The sequence below is a fragment of the Triturus cristatus genome, chromosome 6, assembly GCF_964204655.1.
Source record: "Triturus cristatus chromosome 6, aTriCri1.1, whole genome shotgun sequence".
In the NCBI taxonomy this organism is placed as follows: domain Eukaryota; kingdom Metazoa; phylum Chordata; class Amphibia; order Caudata; family Salamandridae; genus Triturus; species Triturus cristatus.
The window spans coordinates 1665834907-1665862425 of record NC_140589.1 but is presented as its reverse complement, the minus strand read 5'-3'; the positions used below and the strand labels follow the sequence as shown (position 1 = coordinate 1665862425).

At 50.3% G+C, this 27519-nt stretch overlaps 1 protein-coding gene across 3 annotated transcripts in view; it reads left to right on the top strand.

Annotated features, from left to right (window-relative positions):
• Positions 1-27519, top strand: part of UBR2 (ubiquitin protein ligase E3 component n-recognin 2) — a 1393714-nt gene that overhangs the window by 1123785 nt on the left and 242410 nt on the right. For all 3 annotated transcript variants that reach the window (XM_085612829.1, XM_085612828.1, XM_085612830.1), the window contains one exon: positions 21779-21869. In XM_085612829.1, the coding sequence (XP_085468955.1) occupies positions 21779-21869 (91 nt within the window). The remainder of the gene's footprint in view (positions 1-21778; positions 21870-27519) is intronic.

Genomic DNA, 27519 nt, shown 5'->3' with positions numbered 1-27519 from the left:
AAAACGCGCTATTTCATCAGTTCTGCGCGTTGGAATTTCCAAGGCGGGACTCACTTTGCCACGCTTTTCGTCGCGAGTGGAGTTGCGGTCTACTATACATCTTTCCGGCTATACCACTACTACCCAGAGTGCTGAAGAAGATCAAGCGTGACCGGGCCCAAGTCATTCTTGTGGCTCCTGACTGGGCTCAAAGAGTATGGTATCCCGAGCTACTCAGCATGGCTATCCATCCCCCTGCCTCTTCTGGAGGATCTTCTGTCGCAGCAACAGGGGACAGTCCTCCACCCAAGCCTGTCCATTCTCTACCTCCTTGTGTGGGGATTGAGCGGCGGCAGTTGACGTCTTTTGATCTGCCTCCCGAAGTTTGTGATGTAATCTTGGCAGCCAGGCATCCCTCCACTAAGATGGTATACGCCTGCCAGTGGAACAAGTTTGTGGCATGGTGCACAGCAAAGGCTGTGGATCCCCTTTCTGCCCCTCTTTATAGGTCCTTTCATTCCTCCTTTCTTTGGCCCAGCAGGGCTCTGCTCTGGGCATTATCAAGGGCTATCTCTCGGCCATTTCATCCTTTTTACGTCTTCCAGATCAGCCTTCTCTTTTCAAGTCCCCGGTTGTAAATAAATTCTTAAAAGGCATTGTGAGAAAGTGCCATCTTTCTTGCATGGTATGCCCCCACTTTTTGCTGAATTGCTGACTGTACTTAATGTGTGAGCCCTTGACTCCTGCCAACCAGGTGCCCAGGGCCCATGTTCCTTCCACAAAACCTAAAACCCAAATTGGCAAACCCTGGCCACATGTCAGCCCCTGGTAAATGGTACCCTAGGTACCCAGTGCCTTGTGACCAGGGAAGGCCTCTAAGGGCTGCAGCACTTATTGAGCCACCCTTAGGGGCCCTGTACCCTAACACAAACACACTGCCCTTGCACGCTGAGTGTCTAGGTACAAGACAAAACTAAGAGTCGACATGGCACACATCCCTGTGTGCCATGCCCACAACCTACACTGCCCTGGCATACATCAGCCACCCCTCTAGCTGGGTGCCCTATGACTGTGGTGTGGGCACAGGAGCATGAGCCCTGTGCCCCTACAGTATCCAGGTCCATTCCTGGGCACTGTAAGTGCAGTGCTGCCATTTAAGAGTATATGGTGCTGGGAACTCCACAGCACCATAATGGCAACATTGAAAAATGAGAAGTTTGGTATCAAACTTCTCAGCACATTAAACCCGCACTGATGCCAGTGTGGGATTTAATGTACAAAGCACTACAGAGGGCATCTTAGAGATGCCCCCTGAAAGCTAACCTACAATCCACGTCTTGTCTGAGAGGCTGCCTAGGCTGCCACGCAGCAGACATGTTGCTGGACCCCTGGGTGGAAAGCCCCCGCTCTCCTGGGCCTGCAACAATGCACATCCTGGGCGAGGTGCTAGGTCTCCTCCCCCAGGATGGGGAGGGGGAAGCTTTAAAGGCATGCCGCCTTTGTGAGCTTCTCCAGGCCACTTGCTGTACTCAGCAACTGGCCCCCACCGGTTCTGACCCTCACTCTGGTCGGAAGACTGGCCGGAAACCCCAAGCAAGGACAGGGGATGTGCCAGCCTCTGCCAACCCTACCCCTCAGGTGGGAGAGGCGAGGTGAAGCACATCTCTGGGCTCTCGCCATCTTGAAGATGGGAAGCCCTGCCCAATCAGGACTAGGCTACTGCCCCCTCCCACAGGAGAGTGGCAGGATAGGGGGTGTACCCACCCCAGGGCAGGGACCGATTGGTCCCTGCCCTTTACCTACCTGTAACGCCCCTAAATATAGTATTTAGGGGCACACTGAACCTTCCTTCCTGAGATTCCAGATTCCGAAAAAGCAAAGAAGAGCAAGAAGAAAGTAGACCTGCCATGCAGCTGCTAAGAAGAGGAAGACACCAACTGCTTTGGCCCCAGCCCTACCGGCCTGTCGACCCTCAAACCTGCTCCTGCTAAATCCCGACACCTCCTGTGGCTAGCAACCTCACAAACCCCGGAGGACCTGGCTACCTTGTGACTCTGAGCATCTGGGACTCCCACGAGCAGTGGCTCTGCTCAAAGCAAGTATCTAACCCCTGGCATCAGCCTGGAACCGCGAATCCTGCACACTCTGCACCCGCCAAGCCTGGATTGTGGTGGAGTGGACAAAGACCCCGAGGACGTCCCTCCGGTGACTGTGACCCTGAATCCAGCACCCAAGGACCCACCTCAACGCTCCTGACGACGCCTGCAGCCTCAGAACCAGGGCCCCCCCCAACCGCAATCAACAGAGGGTAAGATTTCCCGACGCCAAAAGGCAACCCGGCGCCCTGCGGGCCCCTGTGCCCGACTCCTTGGAACCTACCTATGCTCCAACTACCCAACTTACCTCTCGAAGTGGTGGTGGCACCTGAAGAATCTTCGTCCCCGAGCTTGCAGCCTTTGTTCGTCCTTGAGCTTCTCCATAGCAATCCATTGAGCGCCCGAAGGCTCAAAAGCACCCTGCACCCAGCCGCCCGAGTGGCCCTGGCAGTGTAACTTCTACTCCTACCTACTTCCCCATTTTCCCTGAGCAAGTGACCAGGAGCCCTGCTCCCACAGCCGCGTGGCCTGCTGGTCAGCAGCCACCAACCAAGGGCCCCCTGCCTCCCATAGGATAACATTGGGCCTAACTCACTCTCCACCCGGCCGCCCCAGTGCCGCTGAGGGTGTAACAACTGTACTTACCTGACCCTGGGAGACCCCTGAGTCTGTGCCCAGAACCTTAACTCTGCCTGTCGAGTACTTACCCAAAAGCCGATAACTCACTTTTCTTCCATAGGGTAAGATTGACTGGTTTCTTCTGAAATTTCTTCTAAGTGTGGAGTTTCTAAAACTTAAAATATTCACCTCAAATCAACCGAGTAACGAAAACGGAAATACTCACCTGCTATTAGGAGAGATCCCAGTGCTGGATCCTGGTGCCCAGCACTGACCCTGAAAAGTACTCACAGCCATACTTACCACTAACCCAATTTTCTTCCATAGGAAATCATTCACTGTTTTTCTGTGAAATTTCTTTTAAGTGTCAATTTTTGCAAACTACAAATATTCTTTAAAAATCGTACCAACTTTGAAAACGTAATGACTTACCTGTTTTAGATAGAGGTCCCAGTACTGAGCCTAGGAGTCCAGCCCTGGATTACAAAAGTAACGCGAACATACTTTACCAGTATCTTGAATTTTCTTCCATAGGGAACCATTGACTGTTTTTCTATGAAATTTCTTCTAAGTGACGATTTTGCAAACTTATAAATATTCCTTCAAAATCGCCTGTATAATTTAAACGCAGTTTCTCTACTGCTTACAGGTGGTACACTAGTGCTAGATCCAGGATCCAACACTGACCTAGAAAAAGTAACCATAACCCCACTTTCCATAGGATAACATTGGTAATTTGATCAGAAAAAGTTTCCAAGTGTCAACTTTTAAAATAGCAAAATATTGCTTAAAAATCACAACGGTAACCAAACCGAATTTACTCACTTGTTTCCAAGAACTGTCCCAGGACTGAATCTAGGATCCAGTCCTGGAGTTAGAAAAGTAATCCTGAAAGTAATCAATTGCATATAACTTAAAGTTCCCATTGAGCTCAATGTAGTATTGTGTTTGAAATTGTGTTGCCTATTGCAACAAACTGTACCTATTACCTACAAAAGTCAATTACATATTGCAAAGTATTTAACTAAAGCATCTCATTCTGAGAAAGTATATTTTAATACCTATTGTTGGTTCTAAAATAAAACAACCATTTATTTGTATACAAACCATTGGCCTAGAGTTCAGTTCTTGAGTGTGTGAGACCATTTGCTGACTGAGTGTGTACAACAAATGATTTACACTGTCCTCTGATACTGCCTTACTGCTCGACCAAGCCACCACTTTAGAGAGTAAGGTTATATCTAACTTTAGCCTCTGCCAAACCTCCGGGGACTGTGGACTCTATACACACTGTACCTATTTGGGAACAGTATATTTAGAGCCACTTTCCTACAGGCATTACTCATCTTTTCCCTCCTGTACCTTTCATAATGCCTCAGTGGGACTTGAACCTGGTTCTAACATATCTGATGTGTGCTCCCTTTGAGCCACTTCACAACTGTCCTCTTAGTCTTCTCACTTTTAAGACCACTTTCCTGGTGGTCATCACCTCTGCCAGAAGATTGAGTGAGCTCCAGGCTCTTTCTTCTAAACCTCCTTTTTTTTTTTGTCCATCCGGACAAAGTGGTTCTAAGGACTCTTGTATCTTTCTGCCGAAAGTTGTCACTGCCTTTCACATCGGGCAGACCATCACTTTGCCCACCTTCTTTCCGCCTCTGCATCCCTTAAAAGAGGAAGAGAGGCTCCACCGTCTGGACCCAAAACATGAGTTCTCATTCTACCTAAACCGCACACAGCAGTTCTGGGTGGATGACCAGCTCTTTGCTGGCTACGTGGGCGCCAAGAAAGGTCGGGCTGTGCACAAGTGGACCATCTCTCGTTGGGTCGTACTGTGCATAAAGGCTTGTTATTCTTTGGCTAAAAAGGAGCCTCCGGTGGGGCTGCGTGCCCATTCTACCATGGCGATCGGCAGCCACTACTGCTTTGGGACGGGGAGTTCCCTTGCATGACATCTGTCAGGCAGCTACGTGGGCCTCGCTGCACAGGTTTACCAAGCACTACTGTGTGGACAGCCAAGTCCGTAGAGACTGCTTCTTTGGCCGTTCTGTTCTCCAGGACTTTCTGGTGTGAGCTTGGTTCGCAGATGCTGGGGTATCTATTCTAAGGTACGGAATCTATCACTAAGTGTTTCTTTCAGATTCACAAGTTACTTACCTTCGGTAACGATATATCCGTACGAAACATTAGTAGTGATAGATTCCTTACCGCCCCACCCATCCTCCCCGTTCTGCGAACTGATTTCTAGGGTTAAGGTCATCCCTTTCAGGGCCCTAGTTTCATGGCACCAGTGGTCAGTTTCTTGCATGGCTCTGCGTTCCTGACGCAGAAAGTCATATACAGAACTGACGTCAGCGCGCGTGGGCGCATCTAAGTAGCTCCAGCAACGTCATCCCGGTGCCAACAACGCATGCGGTGCGGCACGACGACGCCTACCGACTTGCAGGGGTACTGCTGACGAAAACTTTCTGGATCCAGTCTGACGCCTGGGGGTAATTCTAAGGTAAGGAATCTATCACTACTAATGTCCGAAGGTAAGTAACTTGTGCACTAATATCCTTATGGAAATATTGCAGTCTGAGCCAGCCACACCTGAGCCAGGGCTTCACTTTAACTAGGCCCTCATTGACACCTTGGTGGGCACTTGGTCAAAACGCTGTTCTTGCACACCATCAAATAGGCAGGTGGCCAGGCATCACATGCTGGTTCGTGGTGAACCTAATTCTCCTACTAAGCGCCCTACTCCAGAGAGTGCCTCATGGTTCTGGCTTCAAACAGGATGATGAAACCCAATTCATTCCCCATTATTCCTCCAGATAGGGAGTTCAAGAAGATTCAGGCATTTGGAAAACATATGTTCTCATCAGCTAGCCTGAAATTAAGATCGAAAGTGTGTTCTGGACTTGGAACGAGGAGAGTAATGTTACTCTTGTTATTTCCACTCTTGTTATTTCCTTGTGCGAAAAATGACTCAGACCCGCAGCCTAGATTCAACCTTTGACCTTGAATGCCTGAAAGACAATTCAGAATGCTCACACTGACCCAGATCTTTGGCTCTGGACTTGGGGTAATGAATGGTGTCTTTAGTCCGCAGGAACCGAATTTTCATAAGCCTTTCTGCAGACCGATAGATGTTATTTGCGGTCCAGGGTCAGCCAGAAGCGTTTCAGGTTCTAGTGCTCCCGTTCTCCCTTACCATCACCTCTTGCATGTTTACAGAAGTGATTGCTGTAGTCACAGCATAGTTTCAGAGGTTGGGCATACAAGTTATCCCCTGCCTCAACGAGGTTTTGTTAAAGGCAGGCTCGCTACAGACAGTTGTAGACCACCTCCAGTCAATGGTGAACCTCTTTTTTTATCTTTGGGGTTCACGATAAATGAGCTAGAGTCCACCTGACTCTTTCGCAAAGGCTTTCCCGGCTACAGTGTAGTTCAGTGCCTTCCATCTGCTGTAACAGTTGCAGGATATTCAGTCAATGATCCTGATGTTTCAGCCTTCGTCCTGGATCTTGGTAAGAACAGTTCTAAGACTTCTTGACCTCTTTGCCTGCTGCATCTCAGCACATGCAGGCTTTGTAAAGGAATCTAAAGTTCCTGTGGGCCCAGCACTGAGGAAATCTTATCAGATGCCATCCATGTTTCAGACGAGACGACTAACGATTTGCAGTGGTGGCTGTTCAAACACAGTTGTACGGTGGCATGCCCCTCTCCCTTTCCCACCTAGAGTTGACAATAGTGACTTACACATCACTATTCTGTTAGATGATCATCTACAGGTCATGGAGATCAAAGTCCAGTTCCATCTCAGTCATTTGGACTTGTGGGACATTCTTCTTGTCTTGAAGACTTTCCTGCCATCCATCAAGAGTAGACTGGTGCAGGTTTTCATAGACAACGCTACCGCCATGTGGTATTGCAACAAGAGGGCACAGTGAGTTTGTGAGTCCTGTGCTTGTAGGCTCGGCATCTCTGTAGTTGGTTGGAGCATTGACATTTCCCTGGTTGTGAACCACTTGGTTGGGATCCTTGAAGTTGTAGACCAAGTTAGAGGTGCGAGTGCTCTATGGTAGTTGGGTGCAATGCCTTGAGCCCCGACACTGTGTACATGCATAGAGGCTTTTTAAGTTGCAATAAAGCTAGGGGTTAAAGTTATTAACCATACATACATTGCTGAAACTCCATCTTGAGCAGGTATACTGGTACAATACCGATAACTGATATAATAATATAGGCTTTTTGGTATTGCCTTGCAGAATGCCCAGAGGCCACAACAAGGCTGATGAAATTTAGAATCACAGCCCGTAATAAGACGCTGTCGAGCCGGTATGAGACTCTTTGGCTGACAACGGGTAATGACAAACTCATGCATTTTTCATTCATTCTATCAAGAGATGACATAGTGTGTGTGATTGTGCCTTATCACTCAGTGAGTTATTGCAGGAACCCGCTGCTGTTTTTTATCTCTTGCAGTCACAAATAAATCTAGCATGAAATTTGCTGATATGGTGAATGAAGTCCTGTTGCCCTGAAGAATTTGCCGTACAAGTAAGGCAATGAAACATGTTGGCGTTTGACTTCGTGTCTGTTTAATCACAGCACTTTTTATTGTTGAAGTGGTCCATGAGCAGAGAATAAAGTTGTGGTAGTCATGGCCCGCTCTCAATTTTAAAGTCAGGACTTTGGTGTGTAATTGATCACTCCTTTTTTTCACCGTTGTGCTTTCTTTAATTTTTGTTGGTACAGTTTCCAATTTTTTGTTGAACAAGGTGGCAACCGATGATGAGAAACGTGGCAGTACTGGTAATCATCTAACCAGTGTCAGCCCGCTATGGTGTTGCGCACGTGAGGTGCCTCCTTGCTCTGCACATTTTTTCTTCTTTTCTTCTTTTCTCCCACTAATTTTCACGGTGGGGGTTGCCACAGCCTTACAATTGATAACTGTGGTCTACAAGCTTAGGGTTCTTGCAATAGTCATTGTTTTTTTAAATAAACAGTACAGATATTGGGCTATCAGGAATCCACCTCACAAATACAGATTATTGGGGGTGGTTGTGATGAGATGAGTTTTCCCTCCCTAATCCTGGTAGTACATAATATAAACAAGCAAGTACTGTACGTCATCTAGTGGGTCTGGTGTGGTATATATGGGATCCTTGAAGGCCTGAATGGCAGGGGCGTAACACAGGGCCCTGCGGTGCATGGTGCCCCTAAGCTCCAGGGAGCCCCCTCAGCTCAGTACTCCAGCCAGAGAGCTCCTGATTGAGTCTGAAGGGAGCCCCTCCACGTACCTTGCAGAGGGGCCCCCTCAAGTTTCGTTACGTTACTGCAGAATAGTCGACTTAAGCAAGCAGCGTCGGACAGATTGGGAATGTCATCTTCATCCCAAGGTTGCACAGGGCATCCTCCGACATTGAGGAGAAGCCTTGCTAGATCTTTTCACTGCCAGCGCAAATGAGAACTGTTTAAGGTTTGCATGTTGGAATTTCAGCAGGAATGTCTGGATGCATTCCAGGTGGAATGCAACACGGGACTCCTGAACAACTTCCCGCCCATGCCTCTCCTACCCAAAGTTCTGAAATAAATCGGGCACGACCGAGCCCAAGTCATCCTAGTAGCTTTGGATTGGGCCAGGAGACTATGGTACTCAGAACTTCTGGGTATGAGCACCTGTACTTCGATCAGGCTTCCATTTCCAGATGGTCTTCTGTCACAGCCCCCAGGCAGTGTCTTGCACGCGGACCTGCGCAATCTACATGTCAATGGGTAGAGAATGAGTGGCTGCAGTTGACTGCATTTGATCTGCCGTCTGCCGTGGTGGTGGGCATTCTTGCCACCAGATGCCGTTTCACAAAGTCCATTTATGTGGGGCATTGGGACAGATTAGTGGCCTAGTGTGTTATCCCCAGGATTGGCCCTTTACAATCAAATCTGTCTAATGCTAGGCCTTGGAGTAGCCTCCATTAAAGGGTTATATGTAGACTTCTTCGACCTTTTTATTTTTTGCAAAACCAAATGTCCTTGCTTAAATCACCTGTTGAGATGAGGTCTATGAAAAATTTAACTACATTTCCTTCCAAACTCTGTGGGACCTTAATTTGGTCTTAACGTTTCTCAGGTGCAGGCCCTTTTATCCAATGAAGAGCTGCCCGCTGTTTATTTTGACTGTGAAGATCATCTTCTGTATTACGATTACTTCAGCGCATTATGTGAGTGAGCTTCAGGCACTGTCCTACACCACCTTTTATCCAGAAAAATTGGTATCTGAAAGAAACACGTTAGTTAGATTCTTACCTTAGAATAACCCCAGGCGTCAGGCTGGATCCGGAAAGATTTTTCGTCAGCAATACCTTTGCGCGTCGCTAGATGTCGTATGCGGCTCCGCATCCGTCGTCGGCGTCGTGATCGCCGGGGTGACGTCGTCGGAGTTCTTAGACGCCACTCTCGCGCGCTGTCGTCAGTTCTTCTTTTTTCCACGCCAGTAAGTGCAGATCCGGAAAGAGCATACCCTTTAGTCACTTTTTGACTAAACTTTTTGAACTTTTTTGGTTCATCTATCGATGCCTGGTTTCAAGCTGTGCGACGCCTGTCACCGACTGATGTCGGTTACGGATCACCACCGTCGGTGTCTCTACTGCCTTGGGGCCGACCATGATGCCGAGTCGTGCCCCGACTGCCGGGCCTTGAGCGGTTCCGCAAGCTCCTCAAGGTCCGGCATTCGGCTCCGCGCCGCTCGAGGTCCCGGTCGAGGAGGAGGTCGAGGGACCGGTCGCGGAGCCGTAGCCATCACCGCTCGTCGGCTTCGAAGTCCTCGCATTTAGGTAAGTCGAGACACAGTAAAGAGAAGTCGAAGAAGCGACATCGCTCTTCTGACTCCCCTCGCCGGTCGCGCGACTCGGCTGAGGGTTCGGGTGGCACCACCAGCGGCTCCGTCGGAGCCGCAGGAGTCCCACCCGGCCCCATACCCTCCAGTCCCTGGGCCTAATGCGACTCCGGGCGAGATCCGGGACTTCCTCGTGGCCATGGGGAGTCTCGCTCCGCCGTCGGGGCATGCCGGCGCGCCTTCGGGCCCCGCAGGTCCGACTGGGAGGCCTAGCGAGCCGGCGTCTCCGTCCCCGGTGCCGTCGTCGACTATGGTCCCGACGCCGCAGGCCCCCGTGGGATCCGGCCTGGATCCCGATCGATGCAGGTTGACCTTACGACCCCTCCGCCGGCGCCGACCCCTATCGAGCTGCCCCCGGCACCATCTTCGGACGACGTCTTCCCCAGTTTCAGCCCCGGTCCGGGTCGGAGCGGCGCCGATGCCGATGGATGAGCAGTTCATCTACCGCCCGGCTCCGTCCTTTCAACCTGTCTACCAGGAGTCCGATGACGGGGACGACTGGGAGGGGTCTGAGGACCCTCTGGCACAGCAGTGCCAGTTTGATCAGAACTGGGCAGAAGAGCTGGGGGATGCCCGTGGTCTCGACACCTCCCCTGACACTGGCTTCATCTCTCCTCCCTCCGTGGCTACGGAGGAGGGTGCAACCTATTCTGTGGTGCTGCGCAGCGCTGCCGAAGCCCTTCATCTGGAGCTCCCTGCAGTGGCCATGAGGACTAACCTCCTCACTGAAGTGCTTCAACCGCCAGTTAGCTCTTCGGAGCCTCTACTGCAGTTCAATGAAGCACTGACTGACGTTCTGATGGGCACCTGGTCCAAGCCCTCCACAGTCACTCCTGTGGACCAGAACGGGGCCCGGCGCCACCGCCCTACACCGTTCGACCCCAGCTTTCTGTCGGTGCACCTCACCCCTGAGAGCCTGGTTATCCAGGCCTCTACCTCCCAGAACGCCTTCCCGTCCGCTCCTCCGGATCAGGAATCCAAAAGGTTGGAACAGTTTGGGAAGAAGCTGTTTTCCTCCCTCAGTTTGGGGTTGCGGTCTATTAATACCGCGTGCCTTTTGGACCGTTACACCCACTCCTTGTGGGATACGGTGGCGGACTTGCTGCCCCAGTGTCCGCAGGAGGCCCAGACACGGCTCGCCCAGGCTCTTGCTGAGGGGCAGGATGCAGCACGGTACTCGATTCGATGTGGACTTGACACCACGGACCCGCTAGGTAGGGCGATTGCGACGACGGTGGTGATTCGTCACCACGCCTGGCTGAGATCCACAAATTTCTCCGGGATGTCCAGAGCTCCCTCACGGAAATGCCCTTCGATGGCCGTTGCCTTTTTGGCGACAAAGCGGATAGTGCGCTGGAGTGCTATAAGGACTCCAGGGCTACGGCCAAGTCCTTGGGCCTCTCGGCCCCGCGCCTGCAAATTTCTGCTTTTCGCCCCTTTCGTGGCCAAGGAAGGGGTGCCCCCACACGTCCGTCTAGCCACAGGCTGCAGAACCAGCCTCAACGCGGTCACGGATGTGGATTCCGCTGAGGCGGAGCAGGGGTACACAGAGCCGGTCAGCCCACATCTGCCCCAGTGCATCTGCCTCAAAGCCTTCCTAGTCCGATCTTTCAGGCCCATTCCACGCCAGTTCGCCATCACCTGCTCCACTGGCGTACCATCACGTCAGACAGGTGGGTGCTGCAAATCGTACGAAAGTGCTACTCCCTCCCCTTCGAGGCGACCCCTCCAGCCATGCCACAGCAGTACCACCGCATGTCGGTAGATCACTTGCAACATCTGCAGGAGGAAGTTACGGCCCTCTTGTCCAAGGGGGCCATCGAGCGCGTTCCTGGCCCAAAAGTAGGTTGGGTTTGTTACTCCCACTACTTTCTGGTTCCCAAGAAGGGCAAAGGGGGCCTACGCCCTATCTCGGACCTCAGGAGCGTCAACGCCTTCCTCCGGAAGGAGAAGTTCAAGATGCTCACCTTAGCTCAGGTTCTGGCTGCCCTACACCCTGGAGACTGGATGGTAGCGTTTGGACTTGCAGGACGCATATTTCCACATCCCCGTCCTGCCGGCCCACCGGTGTTACCTGCGGTTCACGGTAGGCCACGAGCACTTTCAGTTTACCGTGCTCCCCTTCGGCCTCACCAGTGCCCCTCGGGTGTTCACGAAAGTGATGGCGGTGGTCGCAGATCATCTGCGCAGATTAGGGATTCCAGTTTTCCCTATCTCGACGACTGGTTGTTGAAGGCGGGCTCGCCCCAGGCAGTCGTCTCCCACCTCCAGACTACGGACGACCTCCTGCATTTGCTGGGGTTCTCCATCAACGTGCCGAAGTCGTATCTGAGTCCCTCCCAGAAGCTCCTTTTCATCGGAGCGGTTCTGGACTTGGTGCAGTTTCGGGTCTATCCTCCGGAACAGCTGGTTCGGGATATTCAGGCTCTGAATCTGATCTTTCAGCCTTTATCCCGAGTTTCGGTCAGGTTGGTGCTGCGGCTGCTGTGTCTGATGGCCTCCTGCATCCTGCTGGTACATCACGCCAGGTGGCGGATGTGGGCGCTGCAGTGGGACCTGAAGTTCCAGTGGACTCAACATCGGGGCAACCTGTCCGACCACGTCCTGATCTCGGAGGAGACTGCAAGACAGTTGCAGTGGTGCCTCACGGACGGCGATTGGGTCAGTGGCAGATCCCTCTCCCTACCCCAACCGGAGCATGTGGTGGTGATGGATGCGTCCCTCCTGGGATGGGGGGGCCACATGGGAGAGGCGGAGATCAGAGGCCTCTGGTCTCCGGCGGAGTCCCGGCTCCATATCAAACGAATGGAGCTGCGGGCGATTCGGCTTGCACTGAAGGCATTCCTTCCCTCTGTACGGGGAAGTGCAGTGCAGGTGTTCACGGACAACACCACCGCCATATGGTTTTGCATCAAACAGGGCGGGATGGGGTCGTGGACCCTTTGTCAGGAGGCTCTGCGCCGCTGGACATGGCTGGAACATCAGGGCATCACCCTGGTGGTTCAACACCTGGCGGGCTCTTTGAACGCCAGGGCGGACAAACTCAGCCGCCAGTGCATGATGGATCACGAATGGCGTCTGAACTCGAACGTGGCACAAGGCCTCTTTCGGCAGTGGGGAGAGCCTTGGTTAGATCTATTCGCCACCGAAGAGAGCGCGCAATGTCATCAGTTCTGCGCGTTGGAATTTCCAAGGCGGCACTCGTTCGGAGACACTTTTTGTCGCAAGTGGAATTGCGGTCTGTTGTACGCCTTTCCGTCTATACCACTTCTGCCCAGAGTGCTGAAGAAGATCAGGCACGACCGGGCCCAAGTCATCCTTGTGACTCCAGATTGGGCACGATGATACTGGTATCCCGAGCTACTCAGTCTGTCAATCGATCCCCCGATTCGACTGCCTCTTCAGGAGGACCTTCTGTCGCAGCAGCAGGGGATGGTCCTCCACCCGAACCTGTCCAGCCTCTACCTCCATGCGTGGAGATTGAGCGGCGACAGTTGATGCCATTTCACTTGCCTCCTGAAGTCTGTGATGTCATTCTGGCAGCCAGGTGTCCCTCCACTAAAACGGTATACGCCTGCAGGTGGAACAAATTTGTGGCATGGTGCACAGCAAAGGCTGTGGATCCCCTTTCCGCCCCTCTTTCTGAAGTTCTCCTCTTTATTCTTTCCCTGGCCCAGCAGGGCTCTGCTCTGGGCACCCTCAAGGGATATCTTTAAGCTGTTTCTGCCTTCTTACGGCTTCCTGATCAACCTTCTCTTTTCAAGTACCCTGTTGTTGCTAGATTCTTTAAAGGCATTACTCATATGTTTCCTCCTGTCTCTTTCACATCAGCCAGTCTGTTACATTGGCCACCTTCTTTCTGCCTCCGCATCCCTCGAAAGAGGAAGAGAGGCTCCACCGTCTGGACCCAAAACGTGCGCTCTCCTTCTATCTGGACCCCACGAAACAGTTCCGGGTGGACGACCAACTCTTCGTTGGCTACGTGGGCGCTAAGAAGGGGCGGGCAGTGCACAAGCGGACCATCTCTCGGTGGGTCGTTTTGTGCATTAAGGCCTGTTATTCCTTGGCTAAGAAGGAACCTCCTGTGGGGCTGAGGGCCCGTTCCACTCGGGCTACGGCGGCTACTACTGCCCTGGGACAGGGAGTCCCTCTGCAGGACATTTGTCAGGCAGCAACGTGGGCCTCGCTGCACACGTTTGCTAAGCATTACTGCCTGGACAGCCAAGTCCGGAGAGATGGCTTCTTTGGCCGTTCTGTTCTCCAGGACTTCCTGGTGTGATCTTGGTTCGCAGACCCACCACCGGGGTTGGCATTGCTGGGGTATCTATTCTAAGGTGAGGAATCAAACTAACGTGTTTCTTTCAGATGAACAAGTTACTTACCTTTGGTAACGATATATCTGTAAGAAACATTAGTTAGTTAGATTCCTTACCGCCCCACCCATCCTCCCCGTTCTGCGAACTGATATCTAGGGTTAAGGTCATCCCTTTCAGGGCCCTAGATTCATGGCACCAGTGTCGGTTTCTTGCATGGTTTTGCGTTCCTGGCGCGGAAAGCTATGTACAAGAACTGACGTCGGCGCGCAAGGGTGGCGTCTATTTACTCCTCCGACGTCATCCCGGTGATCACGACGACGACGGACGCGGAGCCGCAGACGACGCCTAGCGACGCACAAGGGTATTGCTGACGAAAAATCTTTCCGGCTCCAGCCTGACACCTGGGGATATTCTAAGGTAAGGAATCTAAGTAACTAATGTTTCTAACAGATATATCGTTACCGAAGGTAAGTAACTTGTTCGTTCGGAACTAAGGCCTCTTTCTTGCCTGAAGTTGTGACTCCTTTCTATGTTGTGCAATCTATCATCATGCCTTCGTTCTTTGTACCCCCCACCCTCCTTGCCCTATTTAATAGATGGGGAGGTTTCATTGGTTAGGCCCCAAAATTGTTTTGAACCTTCACATTGAATGTACCAAAGAGTACCATATGGACGATCAGCATTTTTTTGGGCTTCTCTAGAGCAAAGAAAGGTAAGGAAGTGCAGAAGGAAGACCCTATTGAGATGAATCGTCCTCTGCATCAAGATTTGCCTTGTACTGGCAAGAGGAAGCAACAAGAAGGTCTGCAAGCCCATTCCACCACAGTCAAAGCTGCTGTCACTGCGTTGGTACATGTAGTACATATCTTTGACATCTTCTAGACTGCGACTTGCGTGTCAGAACACACGCTTACGAAGTACTATTGCTTTGACAGCCAGGTTCTGCAGAAAGGGCTTTTCTACTATCTTGGTCCTGCAAGATTTTATGGTCTGAGCTCACTCCACATACCCACCATCCTGAAGAGATACTGCTTTGATATCTATTCTGCGGTGAAGAATCTGCAGTTAGAAGTATTCATGAGAAGAACAAATTACTTACCTTTGGTAACACTCTAGTGAACCGCAGATTTCCTCATTACCCTCTAACTTCCCCATTCTGTAGTTTGCTTTATTTTTTTAAATGTAAAAAGGTCCAAAGATAGTAATCTGGGCACTGGTACCAGCATATGTTCACGCTCCAAATCTGAGGGCCCGAGAAGAGATGCGCAAGAAACTGATGTCAGCATGCAGAGGTGGTGCCTATATATGTCTCCGCTCCTTTGTTTCCGGAGCAGGAAAGAGGCAGCATTGAGCTGCACAGCACCACCTAGTGGCTCGCAAGAGCATTGCTAGAAAAGTTTTACGGATCCAGTCTGCCTACTGGGGAGCTTTATAAGGTGAAGAATCTTCAGTTAGAGAGAGTATACACCTGAAAGAGCTTTACTTAAGGTAAATAAATTGTTTGTCTCAAATCATGTAAGACTAAGATTCTTCTTGTTTGTCCTGCCTCTTACTGGAATTATGACTGGTGGCCTGAAAAACCTGTTCCAGCCCGATCCAGGAACCCAGGGCTTATCTTTGACACCAACCTCTTTCAAACCTAAGTTTTCGAAGCTTATTTAATGTTTTTTCCACTTGAGAATCTTGAAAAAGATGCTCCCCTACCTTCCTATTTTAATTATTGTAAAACAGTCATCCATGTAAGCATCTTGATAACACTTAATTACTGCAATTCCTTAGTTATCAGTCTCCATAAATTTGTTTTCAAACAACACCAGATTGTGCAGAATACTACAGCATTTCTCATTCTCAACATCAGAAATTGTTCCCATATTTCACCTTATCTGGATTCTCTCCACTGTGTTTTCCATGCCCTGTGTAAGTGTCATAGGGCTGTTCACCAATCTAGCTCGCTTAGCTGCAAAACCTTCTCTCTAAATAGGTCCCTGCTAGGTCCTTACTTTTTTGCTCAGCCAATTTTTCAATCATCCCATGCATCTCACGAGCAAGAAAGGATTGCAGCTCTTTTCAGTTGAATACAGCCAAATTAGGGAGCAATCTTCCATTTTCTCTTCATTCTACTGACTCATGCCACATTCAGAAAAAATCTGAAGATTTGGTTAGTTACAATGTAGTCTCATTCTTATCCCTTTTTCACTACTCACTGTATCTTGGTGCAACTTAGCTCCAGGAAACTCTGGATTGGGAAGCAGTGTACTCTGTAAATTTACCATTCATTCATACATTCATTCAGCATGGATTCTGCAGAGAAATGACCCAACAAATGTATTGCTCCTTTCAAAATAGGATTGCTGTCAGGAACACTGTTAGCAACAGCACCAGCAGTCCATGCCATCCTCGTACTGCCACAAAACCTCTTTGATTATCCCCTTCAAGCAAACTGCTTTATGGTTGAGGTGTGTGTGTGTGGGGGGGCATTTAAAATAGTTACATTTGTGAGAAAGTGGGTTTCTGTTGCAGTAACATCCCCTCCCCCTTTTTTTGTACCAGACTACTGATGCTCTTTGACTTGATGTGGTCTGGGACCCTGCCAATCAGGACCCCAGGGCCCGTGTTGTTACCCCAAAACAAAACCCAATTGGCATCTCTGGCCACATGTCAGCCCCTGGTAAATGGTACCATAGGTACCCAGGGCACTGTGACCAGAGAAGGTCCCTAAGGACTGCAGCACTTATTGTGGCCCCCTTAGAGCCCTGTACCCTGACACACCCCCACTGCCTTTGCAGGCTGAGTGTCTGGGTGCAGAACAAAACAAAGAGTCGACATGGCACACATCCCTGTGTGCCATGCCCACAAACCACTGCCCTGGCATACATAAGTCACCCCTCTAGCTGGGTGCCCTATGCCAGTGGTGAGGGTACAGGTGCATGAGCCCTGTACCCCTACAGTGTCCAGTCCATTCCTGGGCCCTGTAAGTGCAGTGCTGCCATTAAGAGTATATGGTGCTGGGAGGTTGTCATTACAAACTCCACAGCACCATAATGGCTACACTGAAGACTGGGAAGTGTGGTATCAAGCTTCTCAGCACATTAAACCCACACTGATGCCAGTGTGGGACTTAATGTAAAATGCACCACAGAGGGCATCTTAGAGATGCCCCCTGAAAAACGACCAACTACCAGTGACCTGACTGAGTGGCTGCGCAGGCTGCCACCACCAGACATGTTTCTGGACCCCTGTGTCGAGAGCCTGCTGCTCACGGGGGCCTGAAACAATGCACATCCTGGGACGAGCTGCCAAGCCTCCTCCCCCAGGATTGGCAGGGTTCACAAAGGAGAAGCTTCAAAGGCTTGCCACCTTTGTGAGCCTCTCCAGACCATTTGCTGCTTTCAGCAACTGGTCCCCACTGGTTCTACCCCCACTTTGGGCGGGAGAACCGGCAGGAAAAACAAGTGAGGAAGAGAGGTGTGCCCACCTCTGCCATCTCCACCCCAAGGTGGGGGAAGTGAGGTGAAGCACAACCTTGAGTCCCCGCCATCTTGAGGAGAGGGGGACCCAACAAACCAGGGACATGCTCCTGCCCCCCTCCCACTGGAGAGTAGCAGAATAGGGGGTGTACCCACCCCAGGGAAGGGACCCATTGGTCCCTGCCCTTTACCTACCTGTAACGCCCCTAAATTTAGTATTTAGGGGCACCCTGAACCTTCCTTACTCGGATCCAGCAACCACAAGAAAAGGACGACGAAAAGCCATGCAGAGCTTACAAGAGGACGTCGCCCACTGACTTGGCCCCAGCCCTACAGGCCTGTCTCCCCTCGAACCAGCTCCTGCGAAACCCCGGCGTGTCTGCCAGCCAGCAACCTCAAAAACCCCGGAGGACCTGCCTGCCTTCACTCTCCAAGCTGTTTCTCCCAAGAACACCGGACGTGTTTAAACTGCAGCTTCTGGTTCCAGCCAGTAACCGCGAATCCAGCACACTCTGCACCCGCCGAGCCTGGCCCGTGTTTGAGTGAGCAAACACCACGAGGAGGTTCCCCCGGCGATACTGACCCGAGATCCGGCATCCCTGACCAGCCTCAATCCAGAGGACCCCCCTACCGCAACCAGAGCGGGTAAGAAAATCCAACATCCAAAGGCACCCCTGCACCCGACGCCCCACGGCCTTGTGTGCCCAACCCAGTGGTGCCTAACCATCCCTCTACATCCCAACTTACCCCTCAAAGTGGTGGTCACTCCTGGAACATCCACGTCCCTGAGCCTGCAGTGTTTCTTTGTCCCGGAGAATCTCCATTGAAATCAACAGGGCACCCGACCTCAAAACAGCACCCGGCTGCCTTAGCACCGCTGAGGGTGCCCCTTTGGTGCTAACTTGGTCCCCAACGTGCCCTGTGCTTAACGCTAGGACCTTTGCTCCCACAACCTCGTGGCCTGCTTGCTAGCCGCCACCAACTGGAGGCCCCCCTATCCTCTATAGGATAATATTGGGCCTCAACACACTGCACCCGGCCGCCCTAGTGCCACTGGGGGTGCAACAACAGTGCATCACTTACCCTGGGAGACCCCCGAGTCTAACCCCAGAACCCTAACTCAAAAGACCGATTACGTACCTTATGTACCCTAGAGCCAGTTTCTTACAACATTAAACTAACATTTTATACCACTTGGGAAGCATTATTTTTGTTTGGATCGCTGGGTAATGCAGCTTATCATGAGAAAGATATGCTTTTCTTTCCTATCTTCCCCTTAGGACTTCGTCTTTATCTTGGAGGTGGAGTTTATTGCCCTGTTGAACAAAGGGACTATAAAGGTGGTGACCTTGCCTGAAAGAGCTTTCACTTTACTTCTTGGTTCCTAAGAAGGGTGGAGTTCTGAAACCCATTCTGGACCGTCTTTTCTTGAATTTGTTGATTAGGCAGGACAGGTTCAAAATGCAGTCATTGGGCCAGGTTCTGTTGGTCCACCGTGTTAGGGGATTGCAAGGTGTCCTTCCATCTCCAGGACCCTACTTTCATATACCTGCAACACAGGTCTTTGGGAAAACGGTGGCAGCTTCATTGTGAAGATCATGAGACCATGTATTTCCTCACTTGACTTGCTGGTGAAGGTGGGTCACCTGCGCTGGTCACAGAACAGTTCCATCATGCCACGATCCTCCTGAATAACTTGGGCTTCAGGATCCACGCCAATGAGAAATTTTATTCTCACATAAATATTTCCCTTCATAGAAGCAGTGCTAAACATGACTTGTATGAAGGTTTTTCTTCTTCTTGACAGGATTGTTGATATTCTGGATAATATTCTGATGTTTCTAGCGCAAACTTCAATCTAGAGTCTGCAAGTACTATACCTTTTGGATTGGATGGCCTCATTGATGCTGTTGGTGATGCATAGCGGCTGAGGGCCTTTCAGTGGTACTTTAGGAAACGAATTCTTCAGCATCAGAGTGCCTATTGGCTGAGGTGCACATCTATGATTGTCATTCCTAATATCCCATGGTGATGTGCCCCTTCAACCTGTTGGAGAGTTTTTCCTTCACTCCCCCACAGTTGTACACTGCCATAGCTACGGATGCCTCCTCACTGGGCTAGAGTAACTACCTGAGTGACATCCCAGTACATCTGCATGCTCTCTGTCTTGTCAATGAGGCTTTTCTCTCATGCACCACAAGGAGTTTCATTCACGATCAGTCTGACAAAACCATCTCTGTGTATTATGATCATGATCCCCTCAGACAGGACACAGAGGATTCGGTCTCTTTCTCTCCCACACAGGGTGGAACTCCTTTTGCAGCCGGGATGTGGGGACTTCCACTTCAAACCTCTGATGATGTGGTTGCATGCTTGTAGATTGAGTGGTGCCACCCACAGTCTTTGGTATGCCAAACTCCTGAGCATGAGTATTTGTCCTCCGATCAGGCTGTCCCTTCGGAAGGACCTTCTGTCGCAGCAGCAGGTCAGGCCTGCAACCGACCCTGCACACCCTCCACTTTCATTTTTTGGAGATTGAGCGTCAGCAGTTGACAACCTTCCTCTCGCCTGTGACGTTATTTTACCAGCCAGGCATCCCTCCACCAAGAAGGTATTAGCGCCTGCGGCTGTGACAAATTTGTAACACCATATACATCCAAGCACATTGACCCTCTTTTTGCGTCCTTATGCCAAGTTTTATTGTTTTTTCTTTCTCTGGCCCAGCATGGCTCTGCTCTAGACACTGCTAAAGTTTACTTGTAGGCCATATCGACCTTCCTGTGATTGCCAGACCAACCTTCTTTGTTTACTTCACCTGTTGTGACTCATTTCCTCAATGGACTACCTGTTTCCTCCAAACCATTCATTATGCCCCAGTGGGACCTCAGTCTGGTCTTAATGTTATGTGCATGCCCTTCAAGTCACTGCATAACTGTCCACTCCGGTTACTTACCAGAAAAACACCTTTGCTGGTGCCCATAACATCAGTCAGGGAACTGCAAGCACTCTCTGTGCACCCTCCCTAAATTACATTCTACCCAGACAAACTAGTTCCTAAAACCCATATTTCTTTCCTCCCGAAGATGGTGACTTCTTTCCATTTAGTCCCAAGAATCACCTTGCTTACATTCTTCCCCCTCCCCCCTATCTAAAGAAGAGGAGAGACTCCACCGTATGGTCCCAAAAAGAGAATTATCATTCTATGATAAATGTTCTAGAGAGTTCTGGGTGGATGACAAACTTTTTGTTCGATATGTCGGGGCGAAGAAAAGAAAGGTTGTGCAGAAACAGATCATTCACGATGGATAGTGCTCGACGTAAAAATCTGCTACTCACTAACCAAAAAGCTACTCCTTGAGTGTTTGCATGCTTAGTTCACTAGAGCCAAGGCTGCAACCATTGCATTAGCTCACAGAGTACCTTCCATGGACATCTGTCAGGCAGCAACGTGGGCATCTTCAAACATGTTCACCAAGCACTAGTTCCTTGATGGTCAGGTCCATCGTGATGGGCTCTTTGCCCTTTCTGTCCTGCAGGACTTTTTGGTCTAATCCATTTGCAGACTTAACTCGGGGGAGGTATTTCTTGTGTATCTTTTCTAAGGTAAGGAATCTGCGCCTAGAATTCTCAATCAGATGAACAAGTTACTTACATTCAGTAATTTCTCATCTAGTAGAGCCTCTATCTTGCTGCAGATTCCCTACTGACCCTCCCCACTGTGCAAACGGATTTCTATATAGGGCCACCCTTATGAGGGGCGTAGTGCTGCACACCAGTTCGTCTGCATTCTTCTTGACTCCGCGCTTCTGGCGTGGAAAGATCACAAAAAGAAACGTAATGGGCTGGCTTTCAGCGTGGCAGACGCGGAGCCGAACGACCCCATATACCGGAACTCATGAGTACTGCTCAAGAATTTCCAGGTCCAGTCTGACGACTCTGAATAATTCTAAGGTAAGGAATCTGCGGCTAGATAGTCTGTAGCAGATAAGGCATTATCAAGGGTAAGTAAATGGTTCACCTTTGATCCGCAAACTTGTTGCAGTTTGTTTACTGTTGGTTCAGAATTTGATTTCGTGTTCATTTCTGCCGGGATCCATGCTCCACAGGGCTGGGAAAAGTGTCACCATAAACTTAGGAGTCCCTTTGTCCGGCAGGCAACGTGTGTTGCACTGGTCTGACTATTACTAAGGAAAGAAGAAACATTTTAAAGAAATCAGAGTTCAAAAAAGAAATGCTTTCTGGGTGATATGGTGCTGCACTGGTCCATAGAAGAGCTTTAGCAAATTGAGCAGAGTATATATCTCTCAAGATGATAGTACCACATAGATTATAAACTGTGGGAACAAGAAAATAATATTGAAATTGCTAGTAACTTCGCATAGCTTCTGAGAAGTCCACATGACAATATTTTCTGTTCGTTTTCAGAAGAGAATGGGATGGATCAGGAAAACTCTAATGAAGAAGAAGAGTTGGCAGTTCTTTCCTTATACAAGACACTATGTCAGTGTACCGGAAGGTAAGGCAACAACGTTTCCATGATTGTAAAACATGTATTCGAGGCATATGAGCTGCAGATTACACACTTGTGCATAGATCGCCATCTGGTGTTGGGCCCGGATGTTTGCAGTTGTTTTTCCTCTTGGAAAGTCTTTGGAAGTCACGAGGTCGGTGACTCCTTCTTTGGATCGTATTGCGCATGGGCTTCGGCTCCATCCTCAGATTGTTTTTTTCCGCCATCGGGCTCGGATGTGATCTTCGGGCTCCGGTTCCGAACAGGTTTCCAGTTCAATCGCCGCGCACTCCTCACTCCAATTTGCGGTATTGTTTCGATCGCGATCTCCACACTCGGCGCGGCTCTCATCGATCAAGACCTTCGATTCCAGTCGTCGACACCGGCCTTCGGGCCTACCCAAGCTCCGGTCCTGGCTAATGGAAAGGACTCCCTTCAAGAAGTGCCCTCGATGTGGGTCCAAATTCCCCCACACCGATGTCCACGAAGTATGTAATCTCTGCCTCTCCCCTGAACACGAGCCTCAAGACTGTCCGGCGTGCAAGTCCTTCCGGTCCAAGAAAACTATTCGAGACCGAAGGGCAAGAAGAACCATGGCACACGCGTCGACGGCGATTCCAGATGACCTCTTCGGAGAGGGCGTCGATGCTCCAGAAGAACACCACACCGACTTGGGCCTCGTCAGCGCCTCCGAAGCCGACGATTCAGATGTGGAGGACATCACTCTGGCACAGAGGGTCGTGAGTACCAATTTGCCCCCCCCCCCCGCACACCCTCGCTGGCACCGAAAAAAGGCTTCGGTCACGCCATCGCCTCCGGGCCTAGGTAAGACCAAAGACACTGCTTCCCACACCGCACCTTCGGGACCGCTAAAGAAGCCGATTAAGCCTTCCGGCGGCTCGGCCTCCAGCCAGCCCACCGTCGGTGCCGACAAACACTCCTCCGCACCGACACCGAAAAAGAAAATGGCCTCCTCTTCGGCACCGAGGCCCATACCCAAACACTCGGTGCCGAAACCCAGTTCCAGCTCCTCGGTACCGACACCATCCCCGGAACCGACAAAAGCACACAAGGCCACCGGCACCGAGATCTCGAAGCCGAAACCCACCTCGGCACCGACCAAACAAAAAGCCCTTTCCAAGCCGCATAGTTCCAAACAGGACACTAAAGCCAGAAAACCAACGGCCCCGATGCCTTTGGCGCCGACGGATAAACCACCTTCAGAAGAACTCTTTACACCGGATCCCTTGCAAAAGACATTGACCAAGGATCCCAAAACCGGACATTTGATGCTCAGCAGGAAAAACCTGCCCCAGCTCCACCTCCAAAGAGGAAGGACTCTGCTACCTCACCTTTCAGAATACCTTCCCCACCTCTTCCACCCCCTCCACCTTCCCCCCCCCCCCCCCCCCTCCACCTTCTCCTTCTCCACCCCCTCCTCATCATTCCCCATCACCCCCTCCGGATGATGATGATTATGATGACACACATGATGACATAGGGGACGTGCCCCATGACTTACCTACAGGGAATCCCACTCCCACAGGCTCACAGGCTCCCCAGACCCATGGGACGACTATAACATCCCCGACATCCCTAACGTCCCACAAGATGATCTCTAGCCTTCAAGACCATCCCCACCAGAAGACTCATTGGGGTTTAACCACTTACTCCAAAGTGCTGCACACTATCACGGGGTAGATCTCCATACCGACCCCGTGCAGGAGGATTTCCTCCTCGATACTTTAGACACCACGCATAGGGCCACCTCCATACTGCCCATGCTCAAAGGAGTTATAAAACATGCGCTGGAGGTCTTTAAAGACCCACTCAGAGCCAGGGTCATTAACCCGCGCATTGAGAAAAAATATAAAGCCGCCCCTACAGATCCCTCCTACATCTGAGGGCCAGCACCACTAGATTCCCAGGTAGTGTCCACAGCACGAAAGAGGGCCAACTCCCAGGCGTCATGCGAAGCACCACCACCTGACAAAGAGTCAAAACTCTTGGACGCATCCGGCAAGCGCACTGCATCACAAGCTGCCAACATATGGCGTATCGCCAATACACGAGCGCTACTAGCAAGATATTACAGGGCCCATTATGATGAACTAGAAGCCATAATGCAACACCTCCCTGACAAATACAAAAATAGGGCAAACGAGTTAATTCAGGAGGGCAAAACCATCACTAATACCTCCATCCGTTGTGCCCTAGATGCAGCCGACACCGCCTCCAGGGCCATCAATACTAGCGTCCTCCTCCGTCGCCATGCCTGGCTAAGGATCTCAGGATTTAAACCAGAAGTACAAGCTTCCATCCTGAACCATCCCTTTGACCAGGAACATCTGTTCGGCCCAAAAGTGGATGAGGCCCTAGAAAAGATAAAAAAAAGACACGGACACGGCAAAATCTATGGGAGCCTTACAATCACACCCTCCCAGGCGTTCCTTTCGCCGTTCTTCCTTTCGGAGCACATCCAGAGGCTACTCCTCTGATACCGCTTCCACTTCATATAAAGCCCCTACCCAATCCACCTTCACAAGGGGTTACCAAAGAGGCGGCTACAGGGTCAACAATAATAAAGGCAGAGGCAAGACAAACACCGCCCGCTCTGCCTCCACACCTACCCAATGACTTCCCTCCACTCTCCCCAGACCATCCCACTCCGGTCGGGGGCAGACTCCAAAATTTCCTTCATGTCTGGGCTATCATCACCTCAGACAAATGGGTAACACAAATAATTCGGTCAGGCTACTGCCTAGAACTAATATCTACCCCCCCCCCCCAAACATTCCACCCAGACAACGCCCAATGTCACAGGAACATCTAACATTACTAAAGCAGGAGGTAATCTCCCTCCTACACAAAGGGGCGATAGAACACGTTCCTACCAACCAACAAAATCTGGGGGTTTATTCCCTATATTTTCTCAAACCAAAAAGGGACGAGACTCTACGGCCCATCCTAGACCTCCGGCCCCTAAACACATCCATACACTCAGACCATTTTCACATGGTAACACTTCAGCAGGTACTTCCATTGCTCTCCCAAAACGACTTCCTGACCACTTTAGACCTAAAAGACGCTTATTTCCACATTCCTGTGCACAACGCTCACAGGAAGTTCCTCAGATTTGTAGTGGACAACCAACACTACCAATTCAAAGTACTCCCATTCGGAGTCACAACAGCACCACGAGTATTCACCAAGTGCCTAGCATCGTGGCAGCACACCTCAGGAGACAACACATCCATGTCTTCCCATACCTAGACGACTGCTAATAAAAGCCAGTTCATACAACCAGTGTGTACAACATATGCATGCCACTATCCAGCTACTTCACCAACTGGGCTTCACAGTAAACCACGCAAAGTCCCATCTACAACCATCCTACATGAAACAATACCTCGGTGCCACCATAGACACCTCAAAAGCGCTAGCCTACCCCAGTTCTGCCAGGATTACAAGCATTCAGGCTCTACGCACAAAATTTATGGCACAACACTCTCTTCCAGCTCGGGTGTTTATGCAACTAATAGGGATGATGGCCTCTTGCATGCATATTCATAGTACCTCACGCAAGACTCCAAATGTGTCCTCTCCAAGAGTGCTTAGCGCGCCAATGGAACCATGCCCATGGTCAATTAACAGATCTGGTGTTGGTAGACGGTCGTACCCATCGCTCTCTGCAGTGGTGGACCACCACAAACCTTTCCAAAGGTCGACCGTTCCTGGACCCGGTTCCTCAAATAGTACTGACAACGGACGCATCGCTCTCCGGCTGGGGAGCTCACCTATTACTTCACACCATGCAGGGCAGATGGACACCTCAACAAAAGTTACTCCACATCAACCATCTGGAGTTATTAGCCATATTTTTAGCCCTAAAATCCTTTCAAACACAGATTTCAGGCAAGGCAGTCCTAGTCCGCACAGACAACATGACAGCCATGTACTAAATACGAAAACAAGGCGGCACGCACTCTCCACAGCTCTCTCAGCTAGCACAGAGCATATGGAGATGGGCCATACCCAGAAAATCTTTCTCCTGGCCCGACATGTCCCAGGAATCCAAAACGCTATGGCCGATCTACTCAGCAGACAAACACAACAGATCCACGAGTGGGAACTACATCCACAAGTACTTCACCCGTACTTTCAAATGTGGGGGCATCCACAGATAGACCTCTTCGCCACCCACGAAAACGCCAAATGCCCAAACTTCGCAGCCAGATATCTACACCCATTGTCCAAAGGCAATGCGATATGGATGAACTGGTCAGACAGATTTGCGTATGCATTTCCGCCTCTCCCACTCATTGCTTTAGTGGTGCGCAAACTACAACAACACTCCCTCATACTAATTCTAGTAGCTCCAACTTGGGCCAGGCAACCGTGGTACACCACACTGCTGGAACTCTCTGTAGTACCGCACCAAAAGTTACACCTCTCTCCACACCTCTTAACCCAGAACCATGGAGAGATCAGGCTCCCGGACCAAGCTCCGCTCAACCTAGCGATCTGGCTCCTGAAATCCTAGAATTCGGTTACCTAAATCTACCCCCTGACTGTATGAACGTCATCAAAGAAGCTAGGCGACCCACCACTAGAGCGTGCTACGCCGCCAAGTGGAAACATTTTGTTGTCTATTGTCACAACAATACCATCAATCCCCTAGATGTGTCCATTCAACACATCATAGGCTATTTACTACACCTACAAAGATGCAATCTAGCCTATAGGTCTATTAGACTGCACCTCGCAGCCATAGCAGCTTATCTACAAAACAGGCAACATCTATCACTCTTTAGAGTACCTGCCATTAAAGCCTTCATGGAAGGCCTTAAAAGAATAATTCCCCCCAGACTGCCACCCTCACCTGTGTGGAACCTAAATATCGTTCTCACCAGACTAATGGGGCCTCCCTTCGAACCTCTGCACAAATGTGAACTTCAATTCGTAACATTGAAAACCGCTTTTCTTGTAGCCATCACTTCCCTCAGAAACGGTCAGTGAGATACAAGCACTTACCATTCAAGAACCTTTTCTCCAAATGCACCATAACAATGTTGTTTTTCGTACCAACCCAAAATTCCTCCCTAAAGTCATTTCTCCCTTTCACCTAAACCAAGCGGTAGAACTACCAGTATTCTTCTCGCAACCACAGACCGTTGCAGAGAGAGCTCTTCACACACTAGATGTCAAAAGAGCCTTACTCTACTACATAGAGAGAACACAACCTTTCCGTAAGACCAAACAACTGTTTGTCTCTTTCTCTCCACCACACAAGGGCAACCCCATCTCGAAGTCGGGAATAGCTAGGTGGATTGTCAAATGCATTCAGATTTGCTACCACAAAGCAAAACGAATGCTATCCGTTCCCCGTAAAGCCCACTCTACACGTAAAATAGGGGCTTCAATGGCATTTTTAGGGAACATCCCATTAGATGATATCTGCAGAGCAGCTACATCAACACCGCACACTTTCACTAAACCCTATTGTGTAGATGGGCAAACTAAGCAATAGGCTAGTGTGGGCCAGGCTGTACTCAAAACATTATTTCAAACCACTGCAACAGATACGGGTGGTCTTTGCTAAGGATGGGTACTGCTATATAATCTATGCACAAGTGTGTAATCTGCAGCTCATATG